The sequence below is a fragment of the Eptatretus burgeri genome, chromosome 12 (assembly GCF_056783735.1).
Source record: "Eptatretus burgeri isolate ZD-2024b chromosome 12, Ebu_testis_v1, whole genome shotgun sequence".
Lineage (NCBI taxonomy): Eukaryota > Metazoa > Chordata > Myxini > Myxiniformes > Myxinidae > Eptatretus > Eptatretus burgeri.
In genome coordinates this window covers 15,722,850-15,746,883 of record NC_140972.1, presented here as the reverse complement: position 1 = coordinate 15,746,883, position 24,034 = coordinate 15,722,850, and the positions used below count along the sequence as shown (strand labels likewise).

Genomic DNA, 24,034 nt, shown 5'->3' with positions numbered 1-24,034 from the left:
CTGCGCAGGTGAAACCCGGTCCGGAAACGCCAGCGGTGGATGTTAGCCGATCCCGTGGACGGACAGAAGCTAGGCTGGATTCGGAATTTGGACCGGATGGGTTCTCCACGCGAGCGTGTTTGTAAAGCTCTGACGAGCAGAGCACATGTGTTCGCGTGGGGAACCCCTCGAAACGCGGGGCTTGCTTTGAGATGCGCAGAGTGACGTTATGGCTGCACGTGTGTTTGGAATCCGGCAGGAGGGAATTCCTGCCGGATGGTACCGTCCAAGAGGGACGAGGTGCGCGGGGCGCAAGCAGCTGCCATGACGTCACGGAAAAAGAGCGCGGCTGTGAACTGCCGCGCTGGTGGTGCGCATTATGAAAAAAAAAAGAGTTGAGAAAAGCAAGCCTCGCTTCGGGTGAACAGGATTCCCAGGCAAGGGGTGGAAGACCCCCTTGTTTGGGGCCACAGGAAGTACTAGTTCGGAGGATGGGTTAGAGTTAGTGAGACCGGCTTCATGGGGACGTGGGTTGTACCTCATGGAGCCCGTGGAATGGATTAGTTTGAGGGATTTTAGTTTACATTTAGGAAATGGAATTTTTGGATTTTTGGAGACACGGACAGACTGGAAATGTGTTGTGGAGACGTAGCTTAGCTGCTAGAGTAAATGGAACGTGCATGAGTTTTAAGGGATGACGAGGGAGCACGAGTTAGTCAAGGGATTTAGTTAGAAGGATGGCAGTGTGGAGTGTTGGTGTGAGTTGCGAAATGGAAAGTGTGTGAGGAATGAATGTGGGACAGTGGGCCCAAGTGTGTGAGTGGAGTGAATGTGGTATGCATGGTGCGAATGACTGGTTTGGGGGAGGAGTGATTCCCACCCAAGAGACCCCAGGGTCAGTTTAATGTTTAGTTAGTGGATAGTTAAATTTACTAAAAGGAGGTCGTTTTGTTGTTGATGTCGAGAGAAGGCACGAAACCCGTTTAGAGGGGTGCAAGAGTTCATGGACCAGCTGGGAGCGTGGCTGTGGAAAGTTGAGTTTTGTTTTGTGGGCACCCCAGGCACCGGACTAGTCGGCCAGAGTAGGCCAAGGGCCCAAGAGGGGTCGGGATAGAGTAGTGGGCACGGGCGACCCGTCGGAAACGGGACCCGTAGTGCCAGAATGCCACGGGGGCAGTGTAGTGGGCACGGGTGACCCTCGGAAAGGGACCTGGGGCATCAACACGCCACGTGGGCATCGGAGGGGGGCAATGCCAGAGAGGGCAACCCCCCGTGTTTATAGGGAGCAGCTTGGCTCAGAGGCAGCCTGCAGGCCTGGGGGTGCCATGGTTAGAGTTCGGCAGAGGGGGAGTTCCTGACAGTTGAGCCACGCCGCCCAGCCAGGAAATTGTGCGAGGGCACGTATGAAAATTTGAGGGCAAGGCCCAAATTTATAATGGACACCAACACAGGCGACGGGAATCATGGTTTTTAGAACCGATAGTTTTAAAGTGTGAGGCGTTTTTGGAGAGCCCCGGGTTAGTTTCAGGTTAATGAATGTTAGGGTAGATAGGAGATGTACCCCTTCGCACCATCCATCCCTTCGCTCGTTGTAGGCCGCTGGACTCACCTTGGTAGATTGCTGAACTCTGAGGAAGCCATTCTGAGGCTTCGTTGGGCCTCGAGACAGGACGCTAGTCTCTCCCTATTCCCCTCCAGAGAGGGAACGTCGGGGTTGGGAGTAGGCTAGGTGGACATGATAGGCTAGCCGGACAAAGACAATAAAGGGGGTTAGGGAGACAATTATAAAAGGGAAATAAAAATAAAGAGGGGCTAAATTTTGTTGTTTTGTGGCAAATTAAGGGAGCGGGTATGGACAGAGACAGGCAAAGGCGATAGAGTGGGGGGAGACAGTAGGCTAGGTCCGAGCCCGCCTTCAGAGCGACCGGCACCACTGCACTCCCTCCAGACCTGATGGAACCACACCAGAGGCCGGCCAGCTTCACCTGCCGGCCTGTTGTGCTGCAGCTGCCTGTTCTGCATGGGCTTACCTTGCCATGCCTAGTTGCCTGCCTCTGCCATGACCCCATGCCTGCTAACCCTTGTTTGCGTTTGCCCCTGTGTCCATCCATCACCATGCGTGCCAGGACCATCCAGTTTTGTGAGGACTGCCCTGCAGGCAGCCTGTGCATCCAGTCCATTTTTTGTGTTTTGCGACCATCTTCATCCATTCCCCTGCACCAAAGACTTTGCTATGACTTTTGCCTTTCCCCTTTCACAGATCACAAGTCCTGGGCCATGGTTAGTGTGATGTAATAGATAAGTTAAGATTGTAAATACGTGGAACCCCACCTGCATGTTTGTTTTAGCGCCGGCAATTTTTGTTAAATTGTCCGAATGAGTCTGTGAGAGTTTGTTTCGTTAGTTACGCAGCGCATTAGGTTATTTATTTTTGGGACACGTATAAGGAAATGTCGCACTCAGGATCCGAAGGTAGAACGTACCAGGGGAAAACTTACACATGCTGGTCACACGAAAATTTGACGACTCGGGACGAGTCTGTAAAAAGGGGAGGGGATAGTGTTACGAATTTGGAATTCAATTGCACACAACATACAGGTTCCCTTAGTCAGCTATGTCAATAAGTGCTTGTTCCCAAGATAGCTCACCTTCCATTGTTTAAATGTTTTGAAATCGATTAGATGCGCTGCGGATCGATATAATAGTTAGGGAGCAAACAATGGAGACGTCCCTCCCCCTCTTCTGCGAAGAGGAAGAAGAACCCTGCGGTGACGTCAACAACTCCCTCCCACCCGTGGTTGAGCGGGGGGTGGATCAAGAGGGCATGCGTCACGCCGGGTGCGGGGGAGGGGTGCAAAGGATAAAGAGGACATCTTTTCTTTGTTCAAAAGAGTCCCGTGAGAGTCTTGGGGGAGTCCCGTGAAAAGAGTCCCGAAAGAGTTTGTGGGAATCCCGTGGTAGGGCTGAGTTCGTGGGAGGAGTAAGTTTTTTTGCTTCGGAGAGAGCAGTCGTTCAGCCATCGGGTCCTGCTTGGCTTGCTTGGCTTGAGGCCTTCGGAAGCTTTTTGCTTCGGCTGGCTCAGTGAGCTTCGGCTGCTGCTTTGTTTTGGAAGGAACTTGAGCCGGTTGTTCGGCTTGAGCTGCGAGTGGAGGCTTCTTCCTCTTCTTCCTCTTCCTCTTGGTTCGTGGAGCTTTTCGTTCTCCATTTTGTTTCCCGGCTTGGTGCGACGCGTCGGCCTCTTCTTGGAGTTGGTTCCTCGGGGAAGCGACGCATCGACAGGAAGGATCAGCGCCTCGTCTCACCGGCACGTGTTGAGAAGTGCGGGAGGATTCGCGGGAGCTCGGGAAGGATCACGGCGATTTGGATCTAGCTCGTTCTCGCTGGAGCCTGGGTCCGGACAAGTTGAAGACCACACAAGGTGGAAAGGTTTGAGTCAAGCTCTGAGTTTCAGCTCACCTGTCCTCCGAGCTGGAGCTCGTGATTAAAGGCCTTTGCCACCGTTTCGTGTGTGTGTGTGTGTGTGTGTGTGTGTGTGTGTGTGTGTGTGTGTGTGTGTGTGTGTGTGTGTGTGTGTGTGCGCGCGCGCGCGCGCGCGCGCGCGTACGTGTGTCCGTGGGCCCGTCTAATAAGTAGGAACTGCTGTTAAGTGTAAATGACTGTACATAATAAGTAGACGGTTGTAGTTCTTTTGTTGCTTGTATAATTGCATTCGAGTTTTGCCTTATTTAATTGCATACGTGTTTTATTATAATAAATGTTCTTGTGTGAATGTAAACCTGCTCGTTTCGTCCATTCCCTCATTGACTGAACATTTCGTGTGTTGCTAGTTAGAAAGTCGTTGGTTTTCCGTAATAGGGGGACATTTGGACCGACGGTTCTCGGCGGTTACGCCACTTGGAATCGCGCAAGGACAAGCTCGCCTCGGCAGTTTGTTCCGTACGAGTTCCGTTGAGGGTGGAATACCCCGGTAGTTGGATCACGTGGGTATTTAGGTGCATTGAAGATTGGCAATCGACCCTACCCCACGCGATCTGCCGATTGGCGTATTTCGGTTCTTGTACAAGGACCCATCGCTCGGAGTTATCCGGGCGGCGATCTATATTCCGGGCGATCGGTCAGGACGACTCGACTTGCGGCTCCTTTCAGAGCAGTCGGTTGGCGGCTGACCCCCAAACTGTAACTATATATATATATATATATATATATATATATATATATATATATATATATATATATATATATATATATATATTCTGTGTTCCCTCATGAGGAACTTCAACAAGGAGGCCGGTAGGCCCATCAAAGGCTGCGCTGGTATTGCTAATGTACAGTTGTTTGTCCATCCTCTATCCTTTTTAAATAGTGAGTGTCAAGCAAGGAAGCAGCACGGACCATTTTTGAAGTGTTTGGTGTGACTCGGCCAGGGTTCAAACCCTCAGCCTCCCAGACTTAGAGATGATGTTCTTGCCATTGCACTACTGAGTCTGGTGGTGGGTACTTCCTCATTAAAGCCCAATGTGTTTTTTTTTGTGGTAGCTTTCATTCAAGTTGATTAGTTTGATGAATGAGAAGATGAAAATACCATAAACAGTATTATATCAATCCATACCTCGCGTGGGTGCAGCAGGAGATTTTGGACTGACTGGTTGCCTTCAAACAGCCGCAACTCCTCAAACAGGTACATTTTCCCATCGACGTTGATGGCCTTGTGCAAGAATCCTCTGTCTGGGACCACAATGCGAGACAAGCACTTCACAACACACTGGGGGACAGTATTCATGTTGAACCAAGTTGTGCATCTTAGTCAAGCATTGTACTCAATTTTTTAATCCATAGTGTATTTTGTTCCAAAGGTATGTCGCTCAATATTTTCCTTTGGAAATTTAGGTCTCCAAACACCAAAACAAGTAGCGTTCTGCAGGCTTCAGGTGGGACGTGTAATAATCTGCAGCGATATCCTGTCAGTGTTATTTTGCATTTCCTATGGCCACAGATCTCTTGGACTGAATCAAAAAATGCTCGCACCCATTCCAAAGCCCGGGGGGGGGGGGTCATCGCCTATGCATATCTTCATTATGCTCGGTTTTGCTCTGTCATCTACCTGTACGTGGCGGTGATTTGCAAGTGCTTTGTCTTCAGATATGCTTCGAGGACTTGTTTAACTCCATGTACTCAAGACCTACTACAGCCTTCAACGTTGGCAGGAGGAAGCTGCGATTCCATCGTATTGTACCGTCTTCGATGAACATTCAAGTACTCGCACACAGATTCGATATTTTCACAAGGCACAGATTTACAATCAATGCGGGGCGTAGTGGCGTGCGCCTGTAATCCGGCTACTCGGAGGCTTGGGTTGGAGGATCGCTTGAGGACGGGAGCCCTGCACTGGGCTGCGCTATGAGAGGGTGTAGGGCAGCCCGGAATCATGGTGAAACCCAATCCTTATCCCTGTGTCGTAAGAGGCGACCAGGGTTGCGTCAGGAAGGGCATCCGGCGTAAAACTTGTGCCAAGTCAGTATGCGGATCATAACGGATGATCCGCTGTGGCGACCCCTAATGGGAGCAGCCGAAAGATGAACAACAACAACAGATTTACAATCAATTTTGTTTTTCTCCTCTCAAGCCTATTCTTCTCATTCTTGCTGTTTATAAAGCAATCATTTATTTTGTTTGCATTTTGCTTCGTTCGGATTTTGTCTGCTGTAGTTTCATGAAGCCATATTATTATGCATTCCAATTTTAATGCTGTAATTGTTTTGTCTTAATTTGCCTTTGTTTCCCCATGTTAGCTCGCCCATGACTATCGTATTGTTCATCAAAGAGAAGAACGTAGCCTTACCAGTGGCCAAGTACAAGACATCGAGCTGCTGGCCGGACAGGGAGGTCAGCCTCTCCACAGCCAGATGCGTGTAGCGTGCATCGTCACACACCAGGAGAGGAGCTTTTCCACTCGGCTGTACGACCTCGTTCATGAGTGAGTGGTCACGCACAAACTTCAAGGTCTGGTCAGGCAGCGATTGTGAGCGTTGGCCTTTTAAGCACTGCATCCGCAACACAAGGCGATATCTTGATCAATTCACAAATATTGAAAGAATCTAAAAATGGTAAGAAAATATTATGGCCACGCACATACTCGAATGTACAACTATATTTTGATTGTTATACTGGGTTGGCAGGAATCCCGGGAGGTAGGTAAGCGCACTCGCCTCTAAACTGTCTCGTCTGAGTTTGAACCTCGGCCCACAAATCGCGGTGTTCCACTGACGGCGTGATTCATCAATGTGTGTGCCGCCCCTCGGATGGATGTTAAACGGGCATCGAATCTGCCGGCATTAGTTGGTGGAAGTTAAAGATCCCAGTGGTGCTTTGCAAAGAGTAGGCGAGCTATCGCCAGCACCCTGAACAAATTACAAATTCCTGTTCTAACCTACAGATGGCAATGCATCAGCAGGACTGCTAATAATGCTACCCCACAGCCTTGTGCTGTATGTGAAAGACGAAGAATATTGCTATGCTGCTCCCTTGTGCTTCCTTTTTTATCCTGAAACACCCGCTCCCAATGGGAGCAGCCGAGGGTGGAGTGCACGGGAGAAACATATTGTGCTGTGAGCAATAATCCCCTCTCTCTCTCTCTCTCTCTCTCTGGGAAGGGTCAGTAACCCAAACCACTTGTGCAGGTGAAAACATCGTGAAACATTATTCCTGATGCATGAAACATCGTGCAACCCGTGCCTACAGGAAACAGACTTTTTGGAGTGCCGGCCACATTTTCCATCTGATCATCATGTAACTTTGTTCAAAAATTATCCATGGGTAGGCGCTCCTATGTTGAAAGTTTTTTTGTCATTCACTTAAGCAGTTGCAGGAAAAAAACAAAAAACATAAAAGCGAATAGAGGTGAAAAGGTGAGGGAGTCTGCTGACGTTCCACAACATGGTCAAGGATGGTTGTGGATAACTACTATTAGCAATTTCATCCTTTCATCGAAAAAATAAAAATTACTCGAATAATATGTGACATGCCACGTGCATCTCAACCCGATCACGTGTTTTATCACTTGAACTCACTGAAACTGGATGATGTCACACTATCAGCAAGCTACTGAAACGTAGAAATGTGTGAACAGACACCTCCCTTGTCATTTGTACAACTTGTTCGATTTTAATTATGACGTTCGCCGGTTATACCAGCAGATCAATGTCTCGTATTCACCTCCCGGAGCATGGAACCATCTTTCCAACAGAGCGTCCGCATCTCTGGTACCCAAACTTTGGAATGATTTGACAGACGGCTTAAACAATTCCCCCTCGTTGAAAATTTCACACAAATGTTTAAGACGTGTTCCATCTCGTGTTGCAATTGCTTACCCTAATGAACAGCTGTTCTGATTCTCCACCCTCCTTCCAGCATGGCCTCAAATTAAAAATGGATTTTGTGTAACTTTTGAACTTTGTCCCATGGCTTTATCATCTATGCCATGTGATCAGTCCTTGTGTTGTTATGAGTAATTTTACGTCTCTTATGGAGTACCCAACACAAGCAACCTGCTTCCCAGGACTCACACCTCCTTCTGTTAATTGTTTTCAGGCATTGTACAGTATTTGAAGGATATAAGTATGATTGAATTGAAAAACAGGCATCGAATCCGACACACAGAGACATCGAATCTGACACAGAGACATCGAACCCGACACGCAGAGACATCGAACCCGACACACAGAGACATTGAACCTGACACGCAGAGACATCGAACCCGACACGCAGAGACATCGAACCCGACACGCAGAGACATCGAACCCGACACGCAGAGACATCGAACCTGACACACAGAGACATCGAACCCGACACGCAGAGACATCGAACCTGACACACAGAGACATGGAACCCGACACGCAGAGACATCGAACCCGACACGCAGAGACATCGAACCCGACACGCAGAGACATCGAACCTGACACGCAGAGACATCGAACCCGACACACAGAGACATTGAACCCGACACACAGAGACAAAGACACAGACACATAGAAACAGACATACAGAGACAGAACCAGACACAGAGTGTGTCTCTCTGTGTCTCTCTCTCTGTGTCTCTCTCTCTGTGTGTCTCTCTCTGTGTGTCTCTCTCTCTCTCTCTCTCTCTCTCTCTCTCTCTCTCTCTCTCTCTCTCTCTCTCTCTCTCTCTCTCTCTCTCTCTCTCTCTCTCTCTCTCTCTCTCTCTCTCTCTCTCTCTCTCTCTCTCTCTCTCTCTCTCTCTCTCTCTCTCTCTCTCTCTCTCTCTCTCTCTCTCTCTCTCTCTCTCTCTCTCTCTCTCTCTCTCTCTCTCTCTCTCTCTCTCTCTCTCTCTCTCTCTCTCTCTCTCACACACACACACACACACACACACACACACACACACACACACACACACACACACACACACACACACACACACACACACACACACATATACACATACACACACACACACACACACACACACACACACACACACACACACACACACACACACACCTAAATGCTTTCATCGAGAAGAAAAAAAAAAATCCAAGCCCACGTAACCATGCGATTTTAAAAGTATTTTGTAGTTGAAAACACGAGGTGTTGTGCATGGCTTCTCGTTGTGTATGGGTCCTTGGTGGGCCTAATGATCGGCGAGTCACCTGACCAGGCCTTGGCTTGGGGATTGAATGCGTGCCGGTGGACCATTTGTGTTTGGCATTGCGCTCTTCCTTGAACTTGCCCAAAAAGACTTCACGTACCGACGTCAAGTCATACTTGCATACGGTAGAAATATTCAGCTCGCCCCTGCACAAAACGAGGCAAAAATGTACATTCAGGATTATTAACAATTTGGTCTTTCTTTGGTTGTTACCTTGAATAAATAAATAAATAAAAAAACAACAAAAATAAATGTTCACAGAAAACAAAAACAGTGTGCTCCACATGATGTTTCAAATAAAATTTAAACTCATTATTATTAGCAACTTGATTCCAGTTGCAACGAACATCATGCTTAGCGCAGCCATTTGCATGTCAGTGCATCAGGTCCGTCTTTTGCGACTGCCACTGGTAACACATAACCCAGTGCAACCTGTCGCAGGGTCAGGTTGTCGCCAACTAAACCGACACCCCTCACTGGCTTTGCTAGTGGGGAGGGCGACTGTGACACCCTGCAAGGACTAAAAACAACACCTGACAAAGGGTGGATGAGCTCCCTTTGGGAGCTAACGGTCATCCAGTAAGGAAGGAGATGGTGTCTCCTTAGAAAAAAAAAAACACTCATCGGGATTGGACCGGTTTGTGGCAACTCAGTGAGTGGAGAGGGGGTAGTGGAACCCTTGATGTGAGGCGGATGACCTAGTATTAGCCAATGCCAACCATCAAAAGCCGGATGAACTAGTGTTTAACCAACGGCAACCACAAAACACAGTGTCGCTGAAGCGGTGGAAGGTATGTTCCTCGTCTGGTGGATGACACTGTAGTCCAATTCTTTCTCAACCACTTTTGTACCATTTTCATGATACAAGTGGGCACTCATATTTGTTGTCAGTGCTCATTCGCTATAATTTTTTTTTTTTAAAGCTCTCGTACAATGCTTCAGCTTTTCCAAATACGGCGGTGAGTTGGAGAGCATGTGCCATGTTCAAGGCCATCTTTGATTGCGGCAAAGTTGCAAAAGCGCTTTTTATCCCCTCGCTCGTAGCTACCAATCAGCGGTTTAGCAAGCACTACGTGACGAACAGCCTTTAAGCAACTGCCTCATCAGGGAAAGACTCCACTCCTCATCGACTGTAGGTCTCCTGTCATCAATGCCCACGACATGTTTCTGTCCGAGCGCCGAGTTATTGTTAAACAGTTAGGCAGATCTCAATGTTGAGGCATCACATGTTTCAGCGCAAGACCAACCATTTCCTCCACTCCATTCAGCCATTTCTGGGCATTGCATGATAAGTAAGGTTTAACTTTCCTCGACCGTATGGTGAATCCAGCGATGCAACTGAACACGACGTCCGAGCATATACTGTACTCATGCCCTCGTGGCTCATACAAAATTCAGTGTTGGACAATAAAACCATTGTTATGACATCTTGCTCTGGCGACGGCTACACGGCGGAAACGTCAGCCCTTTTGTTCCTTTTGCTTTATTTATTTATTTTTCTTCTGGAAAAGGTGTTCCTTTTCTATTGTTCATCGACAGGTCTGTGCAGCCCACAAATTGTTTGTTCGTCATTGCTGCAACTAGCATCCTTTTCCACACAACGTACGTGTTAGTTACAAGACGACAACTGCAGTCATATAAGGTGCTCTATAAAAAACAACATCAAGTAATGGATATCATAAGACTTGATGGAGAGAATGTAAAAGACCCCCACTCTTTTAACCAACTCCAATATATCATTCTCAGAAGTGGATTATAACCGTTTGAATTTGGAGTCTATCTCTCTCCTTATTCATTTTATGGCTCGATTGTTCCCACAATCTTTTGGGGTCGGCTGAGGAAAGGTTTTGACCCAAGTCTTTCATGAACCGGTTGGCCAGGCCTGACGTTTAACTGGAAGTGACAAAAATTTGTAACTTGTTCAGGTTGACTGTTGTAGCTTGCCAACTCTTCGCAAGGTACGCCGTGGGATCTTAAACATCCACCAACTAATGCTAGTAAACGGGACATCCAGTTTAACGTCCATCCGAGGGATGGCACATAATGTATGTATATGGATGAATGGTTCTGTACGCGATGAATCGCAATGCAGGAGGAATTAGACCCATCAAAGCCTGCTCTATAGTTGCCAACCTCAGCTGTTTGTCTGTACTCTAACCTTTTAAATGCTGAGTCTCAAGCAAGGAAGCAGCACGTACCACTTTTAAAGTCTTTGACATGACTCATCGGGGTTCGAACCGCCAACCTCCCAGACTCAGAGTGGGCGCTCCAACCGTTACACCACCGAGTCTGGTTAGATGATACTAGAACCAGTTTTAAAGCATGTTTAAAATGTACAATGGAGGTCAATGTAATTTAAAAATATCTGCTATCCAAGTCTTACCCTGATAGATGTTAAGCAAGTGACATGCATAAGTGTCAGACAAGAAAGGAATGCCTTTTGTTCAGCTTAATGAGGTACAGCACAATCTGTTTTTGCATCATTTACAGAGTTATTTACACCTGTGAAAGTAGGTCTGTCAAATGAAAATAACAGGCGTCTTTGCCGAGCACAGAGAGGTCTGGGTTGTGCTGCGTAGCCTGATTGGCTAAAGTAATTCGATCGGCAGAGCATTCATTACAAGGCCATACATGGTCGAAAGCAACTGCAAAAGTCCCATTTCCAATATCCACCCGATTCGATGATCAGTTGGAAAGTGAAAAATATGTGGACCTCATAAATCAATTTATTAACCACTTCCTTTTTCAGATACAAATGAAAAGAAAGAAAAAAAAATCGATATATTAATTTGAAAACCCAGTAAAAAAAAAACAGACCATGGTGTCCTGCCTGCTCAGTAGATGTACGCAAATTGTCAGACGTCGCCTCTTACACAGGACAACGCACTTACAAACTCATTTTGGCTTCTTGTATGACATACAGTTCGCTGTTCAACAAAACATGAAAGCAGCAAAACTGTCCACTTACATTTGGCTGGTAAATGTAGCATAGAAAGTGGTCTCCGTGGTGCCACCGCTTAGATTGTGGTGCAATGTGAACACATCCTGAATAAGCTGGTTGAAGTACAGGTCCTTGGATTGGAGCGAGCACTCGAGCTGTGCCTTGAGGAACGAAGTCCACTTCCTTATTAACAGTCTCTGCCCACCTTTGTCACCCTGCAACACCACAAAATGGTAACCAAATGTTTACCCATCAAAAACACGAGGAAATACAATCTGAGTAGTCAAATTCAGATGATAAATAATGAATGGAGGTTTAAATCTGCAATTAGACCACTTCACGAGCCTTGAAGCCATACATAACCTGACAAATAAGGGGTTGTTGTTGAGGACATAAGAAATGAGCTCCTCAACATTGCGAGCATCTATTTTCTTGCGCGGTATGCAATATTTTGAGAACTATTTCTAAACAAGTAAAAAAAAAGACTGTAAAATGTCATAGCCCACGTTGTTTTCGTAATTTTGCTGTGCGGAGTTAAAGGGCTAGCCCAAATTTATATACAACTAAAATGGCCACCAGTCTATCAGTCGGCCATCTTTTATCAGATCACAAAATAAAGTGAAGTGCGCGTGTATGCCATCATATACTGTGCTTGTGCCGAGTGTAAACAAAATTGGAATGTGCGTGTCTGAGAAATGGTTGGGGACACATTTAAGTAACAAAATGGCCACCAGTAGGCCATCTTGGTTGTGATCGAGATAAACAATGACGAGCGTATGTTAATTATCATTCTTCATCTGGTTGCCAGGTTTGAACAACATCGAAAAAATGCTTGTCCATAAAACGATTGAGGTCGTGTTCAACATCGGGGTATTTTTACAACTATAATGGCCACCAGTCGGCCATATTGGATCTGATATTGAAACAAAATGGCGCGCATATGGAAACCATCATTCGTTATCTGTGTGCCAAGTTTGAACAAGATCGGGAAATACATGTCTGAACTAGAGGGGGAGCACTCGGTAGAGTGCAAAACCTCCGCCGCCAATACTGCTGGGTCACTCAAGTGAACCTTATATCTTATTCATTAAATATGTCTACAGTGCTGACAGAGTTATAGTTCTTTTCTCCAACATTTGGGGGGGGGGTGGAAATCACTTAAAACATGTAAAAATGCAAAAAAAATGCAAAAAAAATCGAAATTTTATTGAAAAAAAAGTTGCAAAAATTTTTTTTCTCTAACAATTTTTTTTGGGGGGGGGTTGGAAATCACTTAAAACATGTAGAAATGCAAAAAAAAATTTCTTATTTTTGGGGGGGGGTAACAATTTTTTTCGGGGGGTTGGAAATCACTTAAAACATGTAAAAATGCAAAAAACCTTTTTCTCAAACAATTTTTTTTTGGGGGGGGGGGGTTGGAAATCGCTTAAAACATGTAGAAATGCAAAAAAGAAAAATTCTCTATTTTTTTTGGGGGGGGGGGTTGGAAATCACTTAAAACATGTAGAAATGCAAAAAAAATTCTCTAACAATTTTTTTTTTGGGGGGGGGGGTTGGAAATCGCTTAAAACATGTAGAAATGCAAAAAAGAAAAATTCTCTATTTTTTTTGGGGGGGGGGGTTGGAAATCACTTAAAACATGTAGAAATGCAAAAAAAAAAAGTCTCTAACAATTTTTTTTTTGGGGGGTTGGAAATCGCTTAAAACATGTAGAAATGCAAAAAAAGAAAAATTCTCTATTTTTTTTGGGGGGTTGGAAATCACTTAAAACATGTAGAAATGCAAAAAAATTCTCTAACAATTTTTTTTTGGGGGGGTTGGAAATCGCTTAAAACATGTAGAAATGCAAAAAAGAAAAATTCTCTATTTTTTTTGGGGGGTAAAAAAATTTTGGGGGGTTGGAAATCACTTAAAACATGTAGAAATGCAAAAAAAATTCCCCTTTTTTGGGGGGTAACAATTTTTGGGGGGAGGGGCTTGGAAATCACTTAAAACATGTAAAAATGCAAAAAAAAAAAAATTTTTTCTAACAATTTTTTTGCGGGGGGGGGGTGCAAATCACTTAAAACATGTAGAAAAGCAAAAAAAAAAAAAAAAAATTCTCTATTTTTTGGGGGGGGGGTTGGAAATCACTTAAAACGTAGAAATGCAAAAAAAAAATTTCTCTAACAATTTTTTGGGAAAGGGGTAAAAAAAAAATTGGGGGGGGGGGGGGTTGGAAATCACTCAAAACATGTATAAATGCAAAAAGAAAAAAATTCTTTCTCTAACAATTTTTTTTTTGGGGGGGGACCAAGTCCAAGATTTAATCGCATGATCCTTGGACCATACCTAACCCCCCCCCTACCAAGTTTCGTCGAAATCTGGCGAGGAGTTTTTCCGTAATACTGTTCACAAACAAACAAACAAACAAACAAACAGAAAGGGGTGAAAACAGTAACCTCCATCCATCTTCTAAGATGGCGGAGGTTAAAAATGGTTGAGGACATGTTTGACACCGGGTTTTGCTGTATTTTTTTTTACAACGAAAATGGCCGCGAGTCAGCCATCTTGGATCTGATGTCGAAAAAAAAAAACACAGACGACATGCATATGCATACCATCATGTGTTGTCTTTGTGCCAAGTACAAATAAAATTGGTCAAGACATGCCCAAGATATAGCTGCGGGCACATACACACGGACACGAAAATCGAGACTAAATCCATCAGCCCCCGTTTCGGACTAAGTTCAACGGGGGCAAATAAAACATCAGTGCATCATGTCATGGTTGAGTAACATCAACATGGTATGCTGCTTCCTGTTTTACTGCATGCAAATTTTGCTCGAGATTTTCATCAACTGCGTGCGACGCAACTTTCGAATACAGCCTCTCAGAGCAGAGAAGATGGCGTCTGGCAATGAAAGAACCCAGAATATAAACATTAAATAAACATAACTCTCTGTTCTAAAGGTTCCTCCAAAAAAGCAGCTTGCGATTATTAGCACACGGCTCTCCAAAACTGGGTACAGGAGTCATAACACTTGAATCACAAACATTCTAAAGTATTGTTCTAAGAATAAAATGCTATATTAGCCATATATCTTAATATAAGGAATGACTCAAATCCTCAGCACTTATTAACCTCCATATTGGGGTTGGCAGAATGGCTGAAGCTAGAGGTATGCACACTCGCCTCCAAGCTGTGTAGCCTGGGTTTGAATCTCGCCCGGCTATAAACTGTCATCCCGGTGTTTCACAGGCAGGGTGAATCTGTGCGTGCCGTCCCTCTGATGGACGTTAAAACTGGGTGTCCCATCTTCCAGAATTAGAAGGTGGATGTTAAAGATCCCTTGGTGTCCTTCGTGAATAGTAATCAAGCCATCGCCAGCACCATGGCCATATTCCAAACTGATGCCCCAACTGACAGAGGGAATTGCATCAGTGGCAGAGTGGCAACCCCAGCCAACGATGATACCCCACCGCCTTGTGCTACGTACAAAATAAGAAGAACCTCAACATTAAAATGTGTAAAACTAAGTTGTGATGCAGTGTTTTCGGTTTCCCACTCAATTCGTACACAACTTCAAGGATGTTTGGCCAAAAGTACGTTCAGGTCATATTAGCAGGTCTATATTGCAAGCAATTATTTTTTAAAAACCAAAAAAATTCTCCAGCGTGAGGACCGACCTTGCACACTCGAGCGATTCTCGAGACGGTCACTTTACTACTAAAGTCGAACTCGCTCACTATCTCGGTGAAGAAGTAGTAAATTTTATCATCTTCAGGGCTGTCTGCATCTTCGGGAACAAACTCGGATGCCACAAACCGTGGTTCTGTATGAACAAATGCCACCGATTAATTATCAACTCGCAGTTCATCAACACAATTCAACAGGAATCGCGTGCGATTCGGTGTTGCAAATTAGAGCAAGTCGTCAAACTACTCTGGCCCTCCGCGAAAACCATCGTTGAGTAATATTACTGTCGGGTGGACGTTCATTCCACCCGGCGCTCCAACCCACCACTCCTCCCACAAAAACTCCACTCACCGTTTAACCAAGATTTTTGATGCTCGGAATCGATGTCCTTATGAGCTCCGACAGTGCGCTGGATTACGTGTTCTCTGCCCAGGAAGTCATTTGATGTGCCAGAATACAGCTTGCCACCTAGCCCAGCATAAAAAAAACAACAACAGTCATGCAGGAAGATTTACAGACAGGACTTCCTCATCAGTTGAAATTATTTTGATCAATCATTTTTTTTCCCCTGTAACTACTGTCGGTAGAACCAGAAAGCACATGCAAACATACATGCACGCCGCCTTCGTCCAACATGGGGGTTAGGTTCCTGGAAGCTTCAGACCTCATGGGATAAATGAGGATCGGGGAACGTGGCCACGTAACATAACATACAAAGAAAAAAACTTTTACAGTTTTTTTTTGTTTGTTTGTTAATCAAGTCAAGGTTCTTCTTGGCCTGGTTATCCTTGACTTCATGCACAAAACTGCTGTTAACATTGACTATCACTCTTGTCACCCAAGCTTTCTTATTAGACTACCAAACCAACAGTAATTGCCTCTTGTTTTTTTTTCCCCCTTTAGAGAGTGTACATTTGTGTAATAAACCAATAAAGTTCAGCAATTTAAAGCCATCAGATGCATTCCCACAAAAAAGTGTAAATTCATCCATCAAAGACCTGAACCCATGTGCTCCCCTTCTGCTCCTTGGAGATGCACGTCCTGTTTCCCGTTTTCTTGTGGAACAGCCCGTTTCGTCGGCATTGCACACCTGTTCAGGGACAGCCTTTTTCTGTGATAAACTCCAGGAAGTCGGCTTGAACCTTGCAGCTGCCTTGTGATCTGCTGACCTGGCTTCACCCCAAATCTTGACATTATGCAGACCAAATCTCCCAGTGAAGTTTGCGAACCACCCTTTGCTTTTGCCTGAAATAAACTCTCACTTCCTGAACCTCCACCGGTGGTCACGTGTTCGTATAGGTCACGCGCTCCAGTATGGCCGCACTGTCAACCACCGAGCCCTTGTCGTTCACCTGATCATTGATCCGAACATCCTTTTCAATGAGAGGATTACTCCAAGGAACTTGCGATGCCTTGGCACTTACAGGTGCAGAAGCTTTCGCAGTTGTGCAGATCTTTCCCTCACTTGATCGAATGGTGTTTATAGTGCGCTCGTTCACATGATACTCATGGCCAACCAACGCTACACTCATTCCGCCTCGCAATTTGTTCTCTGCTATTGTTATAATATTACGGGATTTTTTTTCACTCCACTACCACTTGGACAGGCTTAACGTTTCGGTGCATTACTGTATTTAAGGGCACAGTATACGGCTAAATAACGTTGAGTTAAATAAACCTCCTGGGCACAAGCTCAATCGACTGCGGCGCTATACAGACAGAAAACATTGCGGGTGGTAGAAGATGGCAGGAGACGTCACAGAACCACATTCAAACACGTGTATAATCAAGTTTTATGCGCTTTTGGGAAATAATCATTGCATTTATTCCCACACGTAAAAACACATCTGCATTGTGAAGACCCACATTGGATGAGGATTTACTGGGTACATATATATTACACACACACACACACACACACACACACACACACACACACACACACACACACACACACACACACACACACACACACACACACACACACACACACACACACACACACACACACACACACACACACACACACACACACACACACACACACACCTGCAAAAGTCGCAGTGGAGGTGTCAGCTGGATTGTAGGGAGACATTCCACGACCACTGAAAATTTGAACCTCATTAGACTCTGTTTGTACCAATGAGAACCCCTTCCGGTGCTGTAATGATGGAACAGGTTTCAGTGAATAGCAGAAAATTGCAAAGATACGTGGCTAAGAATAAAACTCATTATACAGTCCAGTGGTGACCGAACATCAAGCCTTTAAAGATCGTAAAACCCTATCCAACTAGCATTACTAGACTTTGGATTTACAGGGAGATGTTGGATACACATTTGGCAAAATAAGGTTGGGATGGGGGGAGGGGGGTAAGAGAAAACAAATTGAATTTTGAGAATGAAGGAGCGACAGAGAGAGAGAGACAGAGAGACAGAGAGACAGAGAGACAGAGAGACAGAGAGACAGAGAGACAGAGAGACAGAGAGACAGAGAGACAGAGAGACAGAGAGAGAGAGAGAGAGAGAGAGAGAGAGAGAGAGAGAGAGAGAGAGAGAGAGAGAGAGAGAATAAAAAGGAACGCATGTGAATAGCGAGACGACTTTTTTTTCCACGTATACATAATACATAGACAGTACTATTCCTGTTAAATCGTGGCCCCAAACAGCAAACAAACTTACGATGTAAGCACACGTTGGTTGGAATGCATAGGTCCCACAGACGAGCAGACATGTGTCATTCACTTCTTCAAGAACCCGGATGAAATTGAAACACTCCGTCTGCACGCACATCAAGCCAAGCGACAATAGCTTTTGCAGAACAATCACGTTAATTGTTTACATCGGCAAACCAGTTCAAACAATTGCCGACCATCAACTGTTTGAGTGTTGAATTTTTCCAGTTTGCAATAATGAAAATATGCTCTTTCTTTCAGGCAAACTGAATAAAACACTGATTGGTTTTAAGGCAACCACAGTCGGGAACCATGGGAACAAACACTTCAATAGGAACAAACAATACAGACTGTTGAACGATGACATGGGTCAACAGCCCGTTTCCACGAGGCCACGATCTTGGCCAACGGCACTCAAGTAGTTATCCCTGATAATGACCATGCCAGGCACGTCATTTTACAACAAAACGATTACAATGTGTTTATAATCAATGTCCTGCACTTTATTACAGATCAGAACGTCGACTTTTATAATCATCAAGGACACGAATCGGATATGTAATTGTGTCACACTTCATGCAATAGAAGGCCCGATGACAAATGCATGAGGAGATCTTCCACTGACGGGCAGCCATCATCCGAAGCAGATTGTTTCTCCGAATAAAAGGCAAGGTGAACGTTTAGGAACGCACGTACTGAGCATCATACTATTTAAAAATTGGGGGCACAAAACGACGGAAATTGATCAATGAATTGTGACGTGTGGTCAAGAGAACAGGGCAGGTTAAACGGAAGTTAAAAAGTTGTTCTCACTGTGGCATTTCTTCCTTTCCACGAGCATTGGTCCTTTTGTTCGGGAGGAGGACTCCAATCGACCTGGAAGAAAAATAAACCAGAGTTGGTGTCAAAGCCACCCAATGCGCGCCTGTTTATACATTTATCGTTTTTAAAAGACGAGTCTAATAATTAAAATTTTTTATAATTTTCTAACAATTTTTTTTGGGGCGGGGGGGGGGGGTTGGAATTCACTTAAAACATGTAGAAATGCAAAAAAAAAAATTTTTTTTTTCTCTAACAATTTTTTTTGGGGGGGGGGTTAGAAATCACTTAAAACATGTAGAAATGCAAAAATATATATATTTTTTTCTCTAACAATTTTTTTTGGGAGGGACCAAGTCCAAAATCTAATGGCATGATCCTTGGACCATACATAACCCCCCCCCCCCACCAAGTTTTGTCGAAATCCTAATCACTTAAAACATGTAGAAATGAAAAAAAAAAGATCAAAATTTTGTTGAAAAAAAAGTTGCAAAAATTTTTTTTTTCTCTTACAATTTTTTTTTTGGGGGGGGGACCAAGTCCAAAATCTAATGGCATGATCCTTGGACCATACCTAACCCCCCCCCCACCAAGTTTCGTCGAAATCCGTCGAGGAGTTTTTCCATAATACTGTTCACAAACAAACAAATAAAAAAATAAGCCAATGTCACCCGCAGGGTGACCCGTATCTTGCCAAAAGGTGACCACGTGTGACTTCTTTAAGGTCACACTGAGGTGAACAGAGCTGCTATCCACCAGGAGCGACTCCTTGAGGAATATCTGCCTAGGAGAGATTCCGATGAGAATCGTTCTACAGAGTAACCATGAAAAATATGCTTTTGCCTCATAACGTCACCAAATGACGTCATAATGTCTCAGGCTTGACATATCTAGAAAGCACTCATCGAGGTGTTCAATTTGAGGTACTACACGATATGGTTGCTAAAACTTGAAAATTTGACCTTGGGGGCAAATATGTTTGACCTTAGGCGCTAACCATGAAGGTCAAGGCCAATCGCCACCAAAAATTAATCAGCTGAGCCCCAGACCATGAACTATATTCCCATGAAGTTTGAAGACGATTCAATCAAAATTACTCAAAAAATAAGCGTTTCGTCGACTCCCCTGATTTGCGACAAAGTGACCTTGACCTTCAAAATTTTATGCACTGAAAGGGACCTCTATAGGCCTCTGTTATGCGAAGTTACAAAAATTTCCAATGATAACTGTGCTCTGCAGAATTTTTTATACGTGATTACAGACAAAAAATAAAAAATAAAAAATACATACAAGCTGACTAACATATCTTGCAAAAACTTCGTTTTGGCAAGATAACAAACAAACAAACAAACAAACAAACAAACAAACAAACAGAAAGGGGTGAAAACAGTAACCTCCGATCTTTGAAGGCGGAGGTTAAAAATAACTTGCATCAAAAAAATTTAACATTTACACGCTCACGCTCACGCTGACGCTCACGTCGGGGGTATCGCTGTAGCTCTCTGTTCTTCAAACAGGCGAGCTAAAAATAAAAACTCTTTAAAACCATATTCAGTCAATACACATATACTGTACTAATAAAAGTTTTAAAATTATACGACATGCCATTTATATTGCCTCATGTTATTATATCTTTCCCTTCCACTCACCTGCATTTGGAGTCAGCTGCATCATTTCCCTTTCCCATTTTCTTACCCAATTGTTACGGGTTTTTTTTCTTCTTTCCACTGACACAGTGTCTGTTACATCACCATATCGACCACGTTACACAAGTCATTTGTGCCTGTTGTTTGTGTCCATTATGACATCCTTAACCCCTGGAATCTCAGATCTTGCATAAATATCACAACAAGAGAGGTACTACAAGCCCTGAAAAGGATCGTGGATCAAAACGGTCCACGCTTTTGCGAGTCTGCAAATTTATGTCTGTCTCCGTTAAGATAGCCCTGCGAGCAACTCACAGATCAAATCTCATTGTAATTAGAAGAATATTAAACACTCAAGTAACTCTCGATAGTGAAAGACGGTGGGTGCATGCATACACAGATAACTTTGTCAATTTAGTGAACCACACGTGCAACTTTTGCAGGTGAGAAGCGGTGCCAGCAGCTCAGCAACATGTTGGGTACCTGGGTATGCAGTTCCTCCGTTATATTCCTTGGGTTCAGTGCAAGAATGGCATCACGTGCACCGACGTAAAGCACGTCACCGCGTATGCTCATCTTCAGGACAGAATAGTTGTGGACATCTGGTTTAGAGAATGTCCCGATCACATCCATTTCTGCAGCCATGAGCGAGAGGAGAGGAAGGGGGAAGGAGGAGTTGGAGGGGGCACGTTATAAGGTATAATGAACAAGGATGCACTTGCATACCGAATGCATACCTTCACTGCTGAACCAAATTAGCTTAAAACTGCAGCTTGTGCTCAGGGTGTGTAGCAGGACTTTCAGGGAGTTGGAACTGTTATGGTCAAGTTGTATTTTAACATTAAAGTGCAGGAAACATTACAACACGATACTGTATTCTCTGCATGAGAGCAAAATTTGAAGTAGACTCAGGGCAGATTATTCGGGAAGTGGGTGAATAGGTAAACAGAGGAGTGCATAAATCAATAGAAGGGGAAGTAGGTAAAGGAGGAAGTAGCTGGAAAAGGTATGAGGGAGTAGATGAATGGGTAAAGAGAACAGCTCGGTTATGCATGGAAGTGTAGAGTAGGAAATCAGTGAAGGGAAATATGGGAAGGGGCGGAGGAGTGAAGGGAAGTCAGGAAAAGGGTAGAAAAGGTTGTGAGAGAAGGAATACAAGTGGATGAAGAGTTGAGAGAAGTACATATACAGTGCCTATAGAAAGTCTACACTCCCTTTCAAATGTTAACATTTTGTTGCCTTATACCCTGGAATTAAATTGCATTGAATTAAACTTTTTCCACCCTTATTTACATATCGTAACCCACAACTTCCGAGTGAAAAACAAATTCTACAAATTTCAGAAAATTAATTAAAAATACAAAACTAGAATACCTTGGGTTGGAGAAGTGTCCACCACCCTTATAATAGCAATTGTAAATTAGCTCAGGTGTCACTAATCACCTTCAAAATCACACATCAAGTTAATTGGCTTCCACCTGTGTTAAATTAGAGTGATTCTGATTATTTCAGAATAAAATCAGCTGTTCTTGTAGATTTCCTCTGCTGGGTGGTGCAGTTCATGGCAAAGACTCAACCATGAGAAACAAGGAGTTTTCAAAAGACCTCCAGGATAAAGTTGTGGAAAGTCACACATCAGGGGATGGGTATAAAATATTTTCAAGGCCTTCACTATCCCTTGGAGCACAGTCAAGACAATCATTAAGAAGTGGAAGGTGGATGGTACCATCAAGACCAAGACCCTGCCAAGATCAGGCCGCCCCTCCAAAATGGATGGCTAAGCAAGAAGAATACTGATCAGAGAGGCCACAAAGAGGCCATTGGCAACTTTGAAAGAGCTACAGTCCTTTATGGCAATGACTGGTCACTATATACATGTGACAACAATATCCCAAGCACTCCAAAAGTCTGGCCGATACGGGAGGGTGGCAAGAAGGAAGCTGTTTCTCAAAGAAGCCCACCATGAGTCTCATTTGAGGTATGCAAAAAACACTCTGGAGATTCTGAAGCAGTGTGGAAAAAAGTTTTATGATCTGATGAAACCAAGATGGAACTTTTTGGCATAAATGCAAAACGTTACGCTTGGCACAAACCCAACACAGCACATCATCCAAAGAACACCACCCGTACTATGAAGCATGGTGGTGGCAGCATCATGTTATGGGGATGTTTCTCATCAGCAGGGACTGGGGCACATACCAAGATAGAAGGGAAAATGGATGGAGCAAAATACAGAAAAATCCTGGAGGAAAACATGCTGCCCTCTGCAAGAAAGCTCAAATTGGGACAGAAGTTCAACTTTCATCATGACAACGACCCGAAACACACAGCCAAAGCTACACTGGAGTAGCTAAAGAACAAAAAGATAAATGTCCTTGAGTGGCCCAGTCAGGGCTCCAACTTAAATACAATCGAAAATCTGTGGCATGACTTGAAGATTGCTGTCCATCAACACTCCCCACACAACTTGACTGAGCTTGAACAGTTTTGTACAGAAGAATGGGCAAATATTGCCCAATCAAGGTGTGTGACATTGGCAGAGACCTATCCCAACAGACTCACAGCTGTAATTGCTGTCACAGGTGCTTCCACCAAGTATTAACTCACGGGGCTGGACACTTATCCAACCAAGATATTCTAGTTTGTATTTTTTATTAATTGTCGAAAATTTGTAAAATTTGTTTTTCACTTTTAAGTTGTGCGTTATGATGTGTAAATATAGGTGGAAAAAGTCTGATTTAATGGAATTTAATTCCAGGCTATAAGGCAACAAAAGATGAAAATTTTGAAAGTGGGTGTAGACTCTATATCGACACTGTTCGCACGCACGCGCAAGCACGCACGCACGCACGAACGCGCACGCACACTATCCCAAAGGTAGTGTGGCGATTTTGAAAATTATGTAAATGCTAATGCCTATAACAGTGATTTTTTTTTCCAGATTGATGCTCTAACCCTGAAGATTTACCATGAATAGATGGACAGAACAAGAACAAGATCAAGATCATGCTGCACTTGTTGAACGGTACTTTAATACAAATGGAAATTCAATTGTTCAAGCGCAGTGAGCCTACAGACAGATCACTACATGACTTTTGGGACACCCTATACAAAGGTAAAAATTATATAAATAATTTTTTTCCGGTGGTTTGTCGGCAACGGTGATGATAAAGTGTACCAAAAAAAAATTCAATATGGTAATCGAAAGTGGTGGATTGGTAATGGAGACGGAAAAAGAATATAAATTTATAAAAAAATTGCTCCTGAAAGTACAAGCAATCCTGTACGATATTCTCACGTATTTTTTTTATTTAATTGCCCAAATTTGGAAATAAAATAGTGTGTCCCATGACCACCTTTGGCTCCAATCCCAAAATCATTTGACGTGCTTCATGCCCAGATAGTATTGCATACATTTTGCCAATACGAAAAATGTGTTTAGTCATTTTTGAGCAGAAGCTCTGGATGGACACACGGACGGATGGGCAGGACCCACGATATAAACCCCCCAGTGAGGCTGATGTCCTGTTGGGGGCTCAACCCTGAACGAGATTGTGAATACTGCATGAAAACATGTAATACACTCTTGCCGAGTCACAAAATTAAAAAAAAAATTAAAATTACTTATACGTGGTA

At 44.1% G+C, this 24,034-nt stretch overlaps 1 protein-coding gene across 1 annotated transcript in view; it reads right to left on the bottom strand.

Annotated features, from left to right (window-relative positions):
* Nucleotides 1–24,034, bottom strand: part of LOC147015154 (semaphorin-4C-like) — a 214,071-nt gene that overhangs the window by 42,295 nt on the left and 147,742 nt on the right. Inside the window, exons 4-13 of the mRNA XM_085849661.1 lie at nucleotides 20,882–21,033; nucleotides 18,747–18,809; nucleotides 17,941–18,039; nucleotides 17,311–17,422; nucleotides 15,613–15,729; nucleotides 15,252–15,397; nucleotides 11,610–11,797; nucleotides 8,643–8,787; nucleotides 5,819–6,020; nucleotides 4,589–4,704 (exon numbers count right to left, since the gene is read on the bottom strand). Coding sequence (XP_085705787.1) covers nucleotides 4,589–4,704; nucleotides 5,819–6,020; nucleotides 8,643–8,787; nucleotides 11,610–11,797; nucleotides 15,252–15,397; nucleotides 15,613–15,729; nucleotides 17,311–17,422; nucleotides 17,941–18,039; nucleotides 18,747–18,809; nucleotides 20,882–21,031 — 1,338 coding nt within the window. The 5' untranslated portion in view covers nucleotides 21,032–21,033. The remainder of the gene's footprint in view (nucleotides 1–4,588; nucleotides 4,705–5,818; nucleotides 6,021–8,642; nucleotides 8,788–11,609; nucleotides 11,798–15,251; nucleotides 15,398–15,612; nucleotides 15,730–17,310; nucleotides 17,423–17,940; nucleotides 18,040–18,746; nucleotides 18,810–20,881; nucleotides 21,034–24,034) is intronic.